At 32.7% G+C, this 15,921-nt stretch overlaps 1 protein-coding gene across 2 annotated transcripts; it reads left to right on the forward strand.

Moving 5' to 3' along the window:
* Window positions 1-2,252: 2,252 nt before the first annotated feature.
* On the forward strand, window positions 2,253-8,952 carry LOC127725445 (heat shock 70 kDa protein 12B-like). Of its 2 annotated transcripts, none has more exons than XM_052232406.1 (5): window positions 2,253-2,408; window positions 2,755-3,040; window positions 5,531-5,749; window positions 6,973-7,108; window positions 7,839-8,952. In XM_052232406.1, exons 2-5 carry the CDS (start codon window positions 2,756-2,758, stop codon window positions 8,834-8,836), a joined length of 1,638 nt encoding a protein of 545 aa, XP_052088366.1. In that variant the 5' UTR covers window positions 2,253-2,408; window position 2,755; the 3' UTR covers window positions 8,837-8,952. The 2 variants fall into 2 exon arrangements, with proteins under 2 accessions (XP_052088366.1, XP_052088367.1); XM_052232407.1 differs by lacking the exon at window positions 7,839-8,952 and adding an exon at window positions 7,331-7,764.
* The last annotated feature ends 6,969 nt before the right edge of the window (window positions 8,953-15,921 follow it).

Consider the following 15,921-nt stretch of genomic DNA (forward strand, 5'->3'; position numbering starts at 1 on the left):
TCTTTGACCACATTCATTCTGTGTCATAAACCTATGATGTGTTAAATATTTAATCACAATTCAAATTCAGAGCTGTATCAAGCTTGAATGTAGTGTTCATACTTACCCCAACTGTTCAGGGTTCGATCTCTGCGGTCGTATCAAGCTACGACCAGTGGAGCATTTTATTACTAGTTATTGGATTTGAACTAGCTGTCAGTAACAGCGAGTATTTTTAGATCTGTACATTGTGTCTTTTTTAAATTTTGAGGATGCATAAATACCCAGCCACGTCCGGTCTGTGTTTTTGTTAGATGTGTTTCTGCTTTGTTTCGATCTGATGAACTGATCCCTTTTTAACTGATTTTTATAGTTTGTTCGTATGATGTACTGTTACACCACTGTCCCAGGATACGAGGAGGGTTGGTGCCTTTAATCATGTATAACCATGCCACATTATATATGTACCTGTCCCAAATCAGGAGCCTGTAATTGAGTGGTTGTCTATTTTGCTGTTTATCACATTTGTTTTTCGCTTATTGTTTTGCATAGTTAGTTTTGTGTTGTGCCGTTACACCACTGTCCCAGTTAAGGGGAGGTTTGCGCCTTCAAACATGTTGAACCCCGCCACATTCTATATGTGCCTGTCCCAAGTCATGAGCCTGTAGTTCAGTGGTTGTCTTTGGTTCATGTTTGTAATATTTGTTTTTCGTAAATTGTGTTTTATTATGAATTAGGCCGTTAGTTTTCTTAATTGAATTGTTTTACATTTTTAATGTTAGGGCTTTTTATAGCTGACTGACCTTAATGTATGGGATTTCCTCATTGTTTAAGACCATATAGTTGCCTACATTTGCTAACATCCACTTGCTTTGAACTTTGAAGGATAGTTAATTGTCTCATTGTCTTACCACATCTCTTAATTTGTAAACAGAACAACGATAGAACTTAAACAATGAGCAAAACCTATACCGTATAGTAACCTATAAAAGTTCAAAGTAAGACTAGAATAATTCAAAAGAGAAAACCAACGTCCATATTTATGCTGAAACGATACATCAAATATGGTAGACAATAGCCAATGAAAATCACTGGATTGCAGCTCCTGACTTTGGAGAGGCACTTACAGAATGTTGCAGTGTTTAACATATTTACCTACTCTTACGCAACAAAAGAATAAACTGATAAAATTAGTTTGAAAGGGTTTACCTAGATGGACACGAAATATAAAAAAAGTCAACAAAGACAAAAGACTAAAAGTCCCGATTAACGATCACTCGTTGTTTATCAAAGACAGTTAAAATCACATCAGCACACAGTTAACGGATGCAGGGTACATGTAAAAATATGAAGTTTGTTTTACAAATTATGATGTAATAATGTACAAGAGGACATCAAAGTTATATTTAGTCTTGCAAGAAATGACGGTTATTCTAATAAATATATCTTGCATGACCTTGTTTTCTCCAGAAAGTTTATATTATTTTTAATTTATCTATCAAGAAAAAAAACCAAAATAGGGAGCAGTACATGTAGTGAACATTTAGCTGGGACTATTAGACTAATATATTATGTCCCATCATTCAGAAAGGCTTTCTGTGTGTACTATATATTGCGATGTTCAAAAATGAAAAGATTATATTGCTAGTTATCAACAATGTAGAAAAAGAAACTTATTAATTTCTTCCAATCTTAATGGAAATCATATTTAGTATGCTGTTTCATATGTATATATAAAACAACTGATGACTGATATTCAATATATATTATATCTAAAACTAGACTTGTGGGATCAATGCCAAAATGACTTGTTCTATTTAAAAGTTTAACTTAGTGTATTGCCAAATATATATCATAATGATATATTGACTAGTATATAAATATTTAAAGTCTTATTTTGTCGGGTTGTCGTCTGATTGGCGTTTCTAAAATATAAGACTTCACATATCACCAACTACTATAGTAATAATTAACATGTTCCAAAATTTGATTAACATAGCCTTTAAAATTTAAATCTATAAAAAATCGTTTTCATTTTTTTTTTAGAGGGTTGAACTGAAAATATTCAGAAATAATTCTTCAACAAAGAATATAATCTGTGCAAGGACTAATACATTCCTAAGACGGTGTGATCAATATTTCATATACGTATTAATTAAGTTATGTCTTCAATGTGATTTTATGCAAACGTTAACCGTGATCGCATGATAAATATAGCACATTATATTCCGGGTCTAATAATATCTTCTAGTTTTTTATTGAAAATCCACAGTTTAAAAAAGAGAAAATAAAAGTAAAATTCGATAACAGTTTGTTAGAAGCAAGGATTTAGGTAGCCACTACGTAAATCCTTGTAAGAAGCAAGTTAAACTTTTAGGTACTTTATAGGACAACGAAATCAATAGTTTGTTAATTTGAACACGTTAAAGGTAAGGAATTAATGACAATAGAGATAATGTTAAAAAACGATATTCATAATAAATATATAAATAACATAAAAGTTTAATTTCACAACCATTTTGAATATAGTTTCTTATCATACGAAATGAAGATCAACATTTAAAGTAATTTAAGACACGTAGATTAAAGACACATTTAATTTTGAAAGCTTAATAAGAAAAGTATTACCAGGAAACAAAAGCAATATAATAATGGCACACTCTCTGTTTTCTATATAAAATTATGATGCATGTGTGTGTATGTTGTGTATGTGATGAAATGATATTAAATCAAAATTGAAATTTAATTGATAATGATGACTTTACGAAATTACAGGATGAGTTCAAGTAAGCTATTAGTAGTTGCTATTGATTTTGGTACGACGTACAGTGGATATGCTTTCTCTTACATAAGCCAAAGGGAACAAGTGTACACATATAATTGGAGTAAAGGTATCACACAGACTCCTAAAACCCCAACCAGCATTTTGTTTACGCCTAGGAGGGACTTCCATTCCTTTGGTTATGAAGCAGAAGAAGAGTACGCAAGGCTATCACAACATAAAGAGAATAGAGACTGGTACTTCTACAAACGGTTTAAACTAACACTGTACAAAAACGAAGTAAGAAACTAATTGAAAACAGATGAATACAAACGACAAAGATTTCGCAGCAAGTTTTGCAAAACAAATGGTATTTAATTAGACGGAACAATCAATGATTAAACGCCTTGTAACTATATAAGTACAATCTTTGTGCTAGTGTAGATCATCTGTTAGTATTAATTTCAACGATATAGTCGTTCCAAAAACTCCTCAGTTCATAGTTATTTTTTTAAAAACATTTCAAGTATGCATGGTGATTTTTCTACCTTTTCAGCTTTTGATGTCTGAAGCTTTGAAAAGTGTTGTTCTTTAATTTAATGCTTGGTGGTGTCTACTGTGTCCAATTTTCACAGCCAAATGTAAATAGTAAAGTAACAAAAATACCGAACTGCAATGGAAATTCAAAACGGCAAGTCCTATATAAAATATCAAAATCAAAAGCTTAAACACATCTAACGAATGGAAAACAACTGTCATATTCCTGACTTGGTACAGGCATTTCCTTATGTAGAAAATGGTGGATTAAACCTGGTTTTATAGCTAGCTAAACCTCTCACGTATTTGACAGTCGCATTGAATTCCATTATATTGACAACAAACCAAACAATCATATTAGGTAAAAACGTCAATTATCGGGGTACAGTAGTCAACATTGAAATATAATCTTAATCACTATAAAAAGAAACTGTGTCAACAAAGAAACACTAAATGGCATATAGAAAAAGTACATAAAAAAAAAATAAAGACAATAATTCAAAATTGACCATTCAATTAAATTACATAAATACATGATAACTGTTTCAATATGATTGATTTATATCATTTCCATGAATTACCAGAAATACTCTGTTACCATACTATGATTTCTCACGTTTAAACTTTTTAATGCTAAATACCGAACGTGACCTATTCCCGAATATGACAGTGTTGCCGAGTTTGAATTCGCATTGCTTTACGACGTGTCTCGGTATTTATACACCCAACATTCATGTATTTATAGTTATGATGTTTCTTTTGTAAGTCAGGTTGGATACCGTGTTATGTCTTATCGTTGGTTGTTTTAAATCATGTTTTTTCGGTACATTTTACCTATGCCTTATTTTTCAGTATAGTCGAGTTACTCGTGGTTCGTCTACAGTGTTTTTGGTTTATGTTGTTTGTTTTCAAGTGTGTTTACTGTTTGGTCTTACATGATCTTGCCTTATATTACAGTTATTTTATTTTTATTTTCTATATGTATGTAAAAGTAAAGTTAAAAAATCAGCTATTTCATTTATATGGTTTTAAGTTTAAAGCAACTATATGCACAGTATATTTTTGTTTATACACAGTTTTGATTTAGAAGAAAAAACCGACATGGTTTGAAAATGCAAACAATAACACCATAACAAACACAATTCCATTTTAATATTCTTGTCAAGATTAGAAAATACATAAACTAACACCATTACAAACTCAATCCCAATTTTATATTCTTGTACGTGTATACAAATAAAAAAAAACTATTTTATTATTTTAGAAATTTACCTGTTATAATATAAACGTCATAAGAAATATGTCACTTTTTGTGGCGTTGATCCATTCATGTGACGCGCAGTTTATACATCGTTTGTGGTGTCCTAGTGTGCTGTCGTAAATTCATGGGAGGTGTCCGTTGTTATTCTGCGGTTTACATGTTGTAATATATTATATTATTCATTCATGTATTTCTCTGTCATGAGAGTTCGTGCGTTTATTTGTACTGTATTCCTGTCACGTAGTGTTGTCATTTTAGAGGTATTTTTAACATTACCATATAAGCGGGAGGTTTGGATAGCCATAAAACCAGGTTCAACCCACCATTTTTTTGAATGTCATATACAAAGTCAGGAATATGGCAGTTGTTTCAAATAAAAAGTTTCTATGTATGTTAGCGTTTGTTTTTATTGCAGTTCAGTGTGTCTGTTGTTCTGTTGTTTTCCTATACTAGTTTCCCTCTTTTTTAGTTTGTAACCCAGATTTGTTTTCGCTGAATCAATTTATTACTATTGAACGGTAGTATAATACTGTTGCCTTTATTTATGGACTAACTGGATCCATGCATACTTGAACTGTTAAGGTAAATGTGACTGCTTGTCATTTTTCAAATACCTGTCTTTATTCTTATTACATAATTCAACCTTGCCTAAATAAATATATTAATTTTATCATTTAAAACAGTGATCGAAGCAGTCATAAGGAAGTTATCCCCATTTGAATATTCCTCCCTTAGCTCAACGTACTGACGTAGATTTTATGCCCAACAAACGCACACATTACGTCAAATAAAACTAAACACTTTTATTGTTTTGTCAGGTCAAACGTTGAATGCATCTCATTTTTAAATTAACGAAATCAAATTAAATAGGTAAGAAACCATTTTATTGTTTAATAATTGTATGATAAAGGGTGGCTTAATGTGACTTAACGTGGAATAATTCCACTGCAAAAAATTATTCTAAAGATGGCATAATATTTAATCATTTTCAGGATTTAAACGAAGAAACGAAGATCAGAGATTACACTGATAAAGAAATGCTAGCCATTGAAGTGTTTAGTGGTGGGATACATTATTTAAAAGACCATTTGTTCACTCATTTTAAAGAACGTATTCCACATTTGCGTGAAGGTGATATTCACTGGGTACTAACAGTTCCAGCCATCTGGGACGAGGCTGCTAAAAAGTTTATGCGCAAATCCGCAGAAAAGGTATGTTATTTATGGGAGTCCATGTGATCTACAGATTAATGTTGGTCGTTTGCTTGATTTTCTGAAAGCAATACATACCGATTTCAAGTTTCATGATAAAAAAGACGGTTACATGTAATTTGTTTTTGGAATTTCCAACAGATTATATATATTCTTCAAAGTGAGTCGAATTGAATAAAAGGCTATAGAGATTTAAACAGATATTCTGAAACAGGACAGGGTTGTTTCGTCACACGAAAAGGGGCCACTCTTTCAACATTGATCCATATTTATCAATTTCAACCGGACCAGACACCTTTCTGTCTTTAGTTTTCTATGTTTTGTTTTGTGTACTATTTGTTTGTCTGTTGGTCTTTTTCTTTTTTAGCCATGGCGTTGTCAGTTTATTTTCAACTTAAGAGTTTGAGTGTCCCTCTTGTATCTTTCTCCTCTCTTTGTCAGCATTGTCAAAGGTTTTGTTATGCAATACTTCTCACAGACGGTTTTTGTGATTAGCAAGTATCAGAGCTTTATAGAATAACGTCTTCATCAACTTTCCTAATCTAGAGCTATGGCCCATTTTTGAAAATATATCTTGTATATGTAACCCCGCCGCATTTTGCGCCTGTTCCAAGTCAGGAGCCTCTAGTCTTTGTCAGTCTTGTATTATTTTTAATTTTAGTTTCTTGTGTACAATTTGGAGTTTAGTATGGCGTTCATTGTCACTGAACTAGTTTATATATTTGTTTAGGGGCCAGCTGAAGGACGCCTCCGGGTGCGGGAATTTCTCGCTGCATTGAAGACCTGTTGGTGACCTTCTGCTGTTGTCTGTTCTATGGTCGGGTTGTTGTCTCTTTGACACATTCCCCATTTCCATTCTCAATTTTATTGTATCTCCTACAATCCAACTTATTTTTACTTGTATTACTACAAAACTTGGTACAAATACGATGTATAAATGGAAACATTCCTGAAAGCACCATCCCATGATATTTAAAATTCTGAAAATTCAATTGAATTTTAGGCATTAAAATCTGATTAGATATCGTTTATCAATCGTTTCTTGTTCAGTAAGCATTCTTTATTCTAAATAAATTTATAAATAAATACTCTTTATAGAAAGTAAAAAAAATATTGAAAACAAATCATTTATCAACATTTAGTTTAATTGTATCAGAAATAAATGTTCACATGAAATTTTTCATGTACATCGCAGTCAAAGAGCTGATTTTTTCAAACTTTAGGCTGGCATACCGGGAAGCAGGTTGACATTAGCATTGGAACCAGAATGCGCCGCACTTTACTGTCAGTTAGGTGCTCCTAGATCAGGCCTTTCACCGATGCAACCTGGAGCCAAATTTTTACTGTTAGACTGTGGAGGTGAGTATTAAGATTCTTTTTCTTGCAAAACAGGCAAAGAACATTATTCTATTTGATGAATGATTCGAAGACTTTATAATTTTTTAACATTTTGTGGAATCATATTTTGTTGTACAACATTAAATACAGAACAGAAAAGTGAATTGTTTTGACGAAAATACATTTAAAGTAGAAAGAGCGAAAGAATTTGAGAAATTTCACACTGATGTTTTTTCTTGACAGAGAATGAAAATTAAATACTAGATTTGCTGCATCTAAAGTTTTTCCCTTGGTTTGATAAGCTCTGTCAATGAAAGGAATGAAAGGATGCGGCCAAAAAGCATTAAAAAGAAGACTAAAAAACGAAAGGAAAATACAACAACAAACAAACATATGAAGAAAAACAAAAAACAGTCCCAAATTAAGGCCAAATTAGGTGTTCATAATGAACACCATAAGCTGTAATACTCATATTCAATATTTATACGAATGTGGATAACTTTTAAAGTCAAGCATACATTAGCAATTATATCCATTGAAAGGCGTACTGATCGAATGGCCAAGGTCTGATGAGGTCGAAAAACAAAGTTGTGCATAAAAACAAATTCAATTACTTCTTTACCCTAGACGTTATCAAAATGTATAATAACTTCAAGAGCAGTAGCAGGAGAACACAATCAAGGATACACATTCTTCAGCAGAGGCTATGTGGTGTTATTAGCTAAATTAAAATACGTGACTGTATTTTCAGGTGGCACTGTTGATATTACAGTTCATGAAGTTCGCTATGACAATTCTTTGAAAGAAATCCACAGGGCGTCGGGAGGACCATGGGGTGGAATAAAAGTTGACGACGCCTTTCAGGAACATTTATTAGAGTTGTTTGGGTTTGAACGTATAGCTTCCCTCCCAAAACATGACGTCATAGAGTTGGAAAGAAGTTTTGAGCTACTGAAGAAAAATGTTAACACCGAAGATAAAAATTACCATATGCAACTTCCTTTGATCTTACGTCAGTCAGCAGATATAGGGATTGGCACCCTAGTTGCTGGAAAACTGCGACTTAGTTCTAAAGTAGTTAAGGGTTTTTTTGAGAGACCAGCTGAACATATATGCCGGAAAATTCAAGAAATATTACTTTCCTTGAGACAACGCGACTTAGATACCATACTTTTGGTTGGAGGATTTGCTGAAAGCAAGTTACTCCAAGAAAAAGTTCAATTGAAATTTCCAACAATGAAAGTGTTAAAACCGAATGAGCCTAGCGCAGCTGTCATTAAAGGTGCTGTTGAATTCGGTCACTGTCCAGAGAAGGTTCGTTACCGTATGTCTCCTTATACATATGGTGTTAATATAGTTACCCCTTTCCGCCATGGGAAAGATCCTATCAGCAAGTACATGGAAATTGACCGCGAGGCGTATTGTGACGATATTTTTGACATTCATGTGAAGAAAAACCAGTCGGTTGAAACAGGCACTGAAATATCAAACGAGGACTACCACCCAATGACACAAGGACAAACAAATATGAACTTCAAAGTTGTAACTTCCGATTCATTAAGCCCCACATATATCGATGACCCGGGAAACAGAATCATAGGGAGCTTTGATGTTCGAATTCCTCATGCCTTTGCTAGTATGGAAAGATATGTAAATGTTAAGATGATATTTCGCGGTACAGAACTTGAAGTTGAGGCAAAAGATGCGCATACTAAGCAAAAATATAAGTCTTCATTTAGATTTGAATAACAAGACTAACCTATCTTTCACCTATAATTATGGACATATTCTATTTTCAAAATATTGACATATGTGTTTTTTCTTTTCTTTTTTTGCTGTTGTTGTAATAAATTGTCTTGAGTAAATGCTCTTTTTTTGTTTTTAACTTATTTTCACTTATTTGATGTGTACTTGCTCTTATCCCTACGATATTACAATAACAGTAGTTTACATATGCTGCGACCCAAAAACTAAGAATAGAGGGCCAGCATATATAAACTACTGTTTTATTATTATTGTAATACTGTATGGATTAGAACATAAACACATCAAATAAATGAAAATAAATTATAAAAAAATGAATAAACTGCTTTAGCAATTTGTGCTGTTATTTGCTGGCTAATCTGTGTACACCCACGACTCGATTTATTTATTTATATCATCTAAATTAAATATATATCTGAGTTTGACTCACTCTGTCAGTCTTTCTTACGGAATTCAATTGACGAAAAGTTTTATTCTTTGTACGCCCGATGACTAGAATCCATCTTGTAAGTTTATGATAGACACGAAGGATAAAATATGTTGTTTAAATACTTATTGTTACATCAACTATCAAAATGAATCAAATACAAGTGTTTTCATTATTCGACCGATCAGATCATTTAATATATGTATATACATGAATTGACTAATTTGTGTCTTACTTGTGTCAATAATCTGACTTATTAGTAATATATCTTTTTCTTTTAAGAACCACCTCGATGTGCTCTCGATCGCCTACAGGGCGGTAGGTCGTCGGTTAGATCTTCGGCCAGGTCAAACCAAAGACGTCAAAACTGATATTTACTAGTTTCTTGCCAAGAATACATTATTTAGGAGTAAGAGCATGAACTGGTCGACTTTAAGCCTGAATAATGTGTCATAGTAAGTTGATATGTGTTCATGCAGACTGTTATCAAGTGATCTAGCACCTTAACACTCCAACTCAGCAAGTCGGTCTAGTACAAAGCAGGGTTCATATTCATATTGAATTGATCATTATATATGTAGGACTCGAAAGTGCGATGGTACTCTAAAGTGCGATGTGTCACAAAATACTGTATTTCCTGTTAAATTAATTTTTAACAATTCGGGCGTATTAAATATTTGGATAATTGGTGTAGCTTGCCGCTCACACAGTCTATCAATAATTTGAACACCCCCTCCCCCTTCCTTTTACAGTCGTCATTGTAAATGACAAATACAAAATGCGTTCATTGTCGGAATAAGTAACATTTATTTGTACAAGGCGTGAAGCTTTTAATTTAAATGCAAGACAAATGCGATATTCGCCTAGCTTTCTCTTTTTTCGTAACGAACAAATACATGTTATAATTTCCTACAATGTACAAACTACGTTTTAGCCGACAATATATAATTTACGCTTAAAAACATGTACCTTTATTTTACCGATGTTACTTTTCAAAAAATCGACAATATTTTAACGGGGACCACAAAATAAACTGCAACGTAAACAATGATTTAAATGTATCCGTTCGCTTCCAATAGAATAAAATTGAGAATGGAAATGGGGAATGTATCAAAGAGACAACAACCCGACCATAGAGCAGACAACAGTCGAAGGCCACCAATGGGTCTTCAATGCAGCGAGAAACTCCCGCACCCGGAGACGTCCTTCAGCTGGCCCCTAAACAAATATGTATACTAGTTCAGTGATAATGGACGTCATACTAAACTCCAAATTATACACAAGAAACTAAAATTAAAAATGATACAAGACTAACAAAGGCCAGAGGCTCCTGACTTGGGACAGGCGCAAATATGCGGCGGGGTTAAACATGTTTTTTGAGATCTCAACCCTCCCCCTATACCTGTTGCCAATGTAGAAAAAACAAACATACAACAGTACGCACAGTAAAACTCAGTTTAAGAGAAGTCCGAGTCCGATGTCAGAATAGGAAACAAAAGAAAATAAACAAAATGACAATAATACATTAATGAACAAAGGACTACTAGCAGTTACTGACATGCCAGCTCCAGACCTCAATTAAACTGATTGAAAGATTATGTCTTCATCATATGAAAATCAAGTACAATCCCTCCCGTTAGGGATTTAGTATCATACCATCATAAAATATATGAGAAGAACATAACCCGTACCATGCCAACAACTGGTTTTAGAATAAATGTGTTTAATTCCGATGCAAAGACCCTATAAGTGAATCAATGTTAAAGCCAAAATATGCAATATTTAATGATCTGACAACAGTATCGTAACTATATCCCTTCTTAATAAGTCTGTTTAAAGATTTTGTCAGCTTTTGGGGTGAATACTGACATTGTTGGGCTTTGTAAAGAATATTACCATAAAAGATTGGATGTGAAATACCCGAACGTATAAGATGTGTATAAGCAGGATACAGGATACCTATGCGTATACTACTTCTATATAGTAAAATGGTCGACTACAGGACACAAGTCCTTCTTCCAGCATCCGAAAAAAAACACATTTGCTTCAGCCGACAAAGCACGGTTAGGTCTGAAATTAAGTCAGGGACATTCGGTTTAAAAGTTGTCAATCAAATATTCTTAATTTATCTTCCGGCATATTCATTTTTGGTTTGTATACACGACTGTTAACGTCATAATCCAACTACGTTTCTTACGTCTATACTTTCGCGGACCATCGAAATTTAGCGTATGGAGGCATCGCACTTTAGCGCAGACCATCGCACTTTAGCGTGACCATCGTACTTTAGCGTCCCCATCGCACTTTAGAGTCCTCCATATATTCTCGTCATGATATGCATGTGCTATATGTAAATGGACGTGTATTATCAATGCATCATCATTTTATACTTCTTTATAGTTTCGAAGATCAATGTTTCGATGGGTCACTGTAAAATTCTTTGTTTTTTTCTTCGATATTATTTTTTAATTCTTTATTTTCACATCTGAAACATCATAGAACTACTTGTGGAAATTATATAATATTTAAATAGAATATAAATTGTATCGGAGACATATATTTAAAGTCTGTTTGAGTTCTTTAAATATTTATAAAAAAAACAATGAAAGAAAAATCAGAATAACGTGTTTTTAATTACATTATCTATTTTGCAGTATATCTTTATCTTTAAATTCAATTAATTGAGGCCATCTATATAATTTTTTTGCTTCGGTAAGAAGTTGCAAAACATACAAATTTTTTTAAGCAACAGGCTACATACTTACCAATAACTTTTTGTGCTTATTGGATGACAGGCTTTATTGTTTAATAAAAACAAACCTGCCGTAATAATTGAAATTTGACATGACTTTGCTGCAAAGATCGAAGTTACAATCTAGACGAGTAATTATACATTCTAGTGTCATTAAATATTACTTAAAGATGTGATATATAATAGCAAACCAGAGAACACCCAACAAATTCAATAAACCAGTAAAGACATAGATCTGGATGTCTCTATACAGTCATCAACAAATGTCAACAACACGTTTTGGTTTAAATAGCCCTTAGACTGACTAGAGCAATCATTTGTTGATCGGAAGAATACATGACTATTAACACACAAGGAAGATGTCTGAATATTTAATATCAAATTAAGAGTACTTGATGACGCCATGTCAGGAAACACATTGTATTAAAATAGATGTTATACTTTTATATTACAAAAAAAGTAGGCATTTGAAGTATCGAGTTAAACTGTCCGCAAGGATTCTATCCCTTCTGTAGTAATTATCGGGGTATTGATGTGGTTTAAATGTACGATTTGGGGTTACAATAATTATTATGCATTTTTGTGGTTCTCTTTACTACAATTACACACAATCTTAACAAATAGAAGTGTTATTAGTAGTTTAAATGATCTTTTGAAATCTGATTGCCAATTTATTTGCTGCATCTCATATACAGCCTAAAGTTTTTTCCGTGATGAAAATGGTAAATGTTCCCGATAAGCCTACCATGCTTACAGGAACTGCTATTAGAGTATTCAAATTTTTTTGTATTCTTGTCTTTCGTTTTTGCTAATGTGCTTTGTCGATATGCCTTTTTGTTTATCTTTGTTGACATATTGCTCCTTTTTATAGTGATTAAGATAATAACACAATTTTGGCTGCTTTACCCCTATTTTTGACATTTTCACTTTTTTTTATATGTCTGTGTGTTTTGTGCACACATTGTTGTCAATATAATGAAATTTTATGCGACTATCATATAAGTGAGAGGTTTAGTAAGCTATAAAAATAGGTAGTTTTTTACTGTTTGTATATATTCCTTTTGCCCTAATTGCGCTCCTAAAATATAAGATTTGTTCTTGTATTGTTATGAATCACAGTGTATAGCAAAGCTCAGTAAAGATCTGTCTAATATTCCAATGAATTTAAACGTTTAATAACACTTACCGTTACCTTGAAGAAATCTTTCTTTTTAATAACAATTTTCTATAAAAAATGTGAAAGGAATAATTATAAGAATAAGGAGACGTGAAATGATTGTCAATGGTATATGATGTCTCATTAACAATCATATACCAAAGTCCAACTGGGGTGGATGTAAGCAAAAATAAGTCACTGTACGGCTATCAACAATCCGCAAAGCATTACCGTATAGTCGGCTATTGAAGGTCGCGCTATGACAAAACGTTTCAGATCCACTCAAATTTTGAAGAAGATGGCCGATGTTTAACATGTAATTGTACAATACTGTATGCCATAACCATTTAATGTAAATGTGTTTGTGATAATAAATATTGTCTATTGTGTATTGTAAAGATACCATTTAAAACGTCTATAGAAATATTTCAGATCAGTACAATTTACTTCACACAAGAAATATGACAGATTGATTAAAATACTTCATTCGTTGTTAGCGGACTGGTTTACTATCAACTAGGTTTCTTTTTTCATATAAACCGAAAACGATGATTGAATTTGTTGTACCTAACTATATATTGTATAATTTGGGATTTTTGATGGTACTTGTAAAGTAAAAGGTATTGACATTCTGACAGTTAAGTAAGTAAGTAAATTCATACGATTATATCACAAAAACTTCAAAGATACGAGTTTTAATTTATTGAACATTCTTGTATCGTATTGATTTTTTGTCGTGTATGTGTATCTGTTGCTATTGTATGATTGATATATTGTCATGTTAATATATATCAGTCTATTGAAGAGCACAGAAGAGCTTTAGTTTAATGTTGTTAGTATGAAATAATTTAATTACTTTAATAAAATTAGCATCTAATTATGTCTCCAAAAACTATTTTCAAATTTGAAAATAGAAATAAATTTATTGTGACCCTATCCGATTTACTAAAATAAATGGTTATTTGTACGATAGAGATATATATTGTGAAGGATTTAATTCTGCAAAATTTAGGGACAACAGTAGTTAACCGATATTCAACATGTTCAAGAAGATGAAAATCATGGTAAAAAATAAAAACTGAGGGACTAGCATAAACTCAAAAAAAGAAGCAGGCTTGTTAGCTTGATCTGAATAAGAGTTTCCAGGTATGCATGCATCACCCTCCATGCGACTTCAATCTCAGTCAAATGAAACAATCCAGAATAGAACACAATAGGTTAATTAATAAATAAGACAATATTCTAGTATGTAGAGATCCGCGATAACTTGTCGCTAGTGAGTTGAGACAAAGGCAATTCGTATCCGTGATGATGAATGTAAAAGTTACAAAATATCAGAACATATTTTCTATAATGTAACCATTTGAATTTGTTCCAGTTTTACACTTTAAATGTTCGATAACGCTATTGATGACGTCAGAAAAGTTTTTTTTAAGGACAAACTTTTCTCGTGGTCGATACTGTTGACTTCACAATCTGATTCGTATTCCATGGCGGCGTTTGAGAAAAAGTAATTGAAAGAACTGATTTTAAGCACAAAAGAGACAAAATAGGAAGAATTTGTCTATGATCTAGTATCAGGCTGATATGAATAAAGGTAACATTAGTATACCGCTGTTCAATAGTCATAAATCGATTAAGCGAAAACAAATCCGGGTCACAAACCAAAACCGAGGGAAACACACCCACTATAAGAGAAAAACAACGAAACATCAGAAACACTGAACTGCAACAAAAACAAACGAAAACATACAAGAAACGGACTATTTGATAATAACTGCCATATAAAAGAGGTATGAGTTAAAAAGGTCATGACCACCGATTCAGTCCACAGGAAAATCTAACCCAATGTAAAAAAAAAATACTCGGAATCAGTATCATCGGAAAAAAAAGACGAAAGAACAATTTCTTAATTAAGTGACAGAACGGTTAAAGCCATGGACCAAGGACAAAGAAAAATAATTAGAGGCAACAGTAGTTTACCGATGTTCAAATTTCATGAATACACACATCCAATGAAAAAACCCAAAGAATCACAGTTATACAGGTAAATTTGGCTCATGTGAATTTCACAAATCTCGCGTGAAATTTCACGTGAGATTCACATCATACGAGCTTATATACTTTATACTTGTTTGGCTTTTTAACTTTTTTGATCGGAGCGTCACTGATGAGTTTTATGCAGACAAAACGCGCGTCTGGCGTATCAAAATTATAAGCCTGGTACCTTTGATAACTATTATACATGAAACTCACGTGAAAGTTGTCATGCGAATTTTTATGTGGATTGATATTAACATGAATCTCACGTGAAATTTTTTCACGTGAATTTCGCGTCAACTTGACCCCCACCCCCAAATAAAATGATAATAATAAATTGGTATTTTTCATTATATTAATTAGATTTGAAAATCTAGATGTTATTTGAATAACTTGATTTTCAAAATTCACGTGAAATTCGCGTGAATTTCACATGAGATTCACGTGAAACTCACATACACTGATTTCATGAAAGTTCGATGTATAAGCTTGTTTGAGGCGAGTACGAATGGATAAAGTGAGATCTGTTATGATAGTTATATATAACTTTTTAAATACAAACTTTCAGAAAAGGTAATTATGAGCCTTTGCACCGGTCAATGATTCATGTAGTACGGCGGCTTCGTGAAAAATTGTGCACATCCTGCTACAAGCATGAAACCTGGCACAAAGCTTCCTCTAGTATTACTCCGTGA

The sequence above is a fragment of the Mytilus californianus genome, unplaced genomic scaffold (assembly GCF_021869535.1).
Source record: "Mytilus californianus isolate M0D057914Y unplaced genomic scaffold, xbMytCali1.0.p SCAF_15, whole genome shotgun sequence".
Taxonomy (NCBI): domain Eukaryota; kingdom Metazoa; phylum Mollusca; class Bivalvia; order Mytilida; family Mytilidae; genus Mytilus; species Mytilus californianus.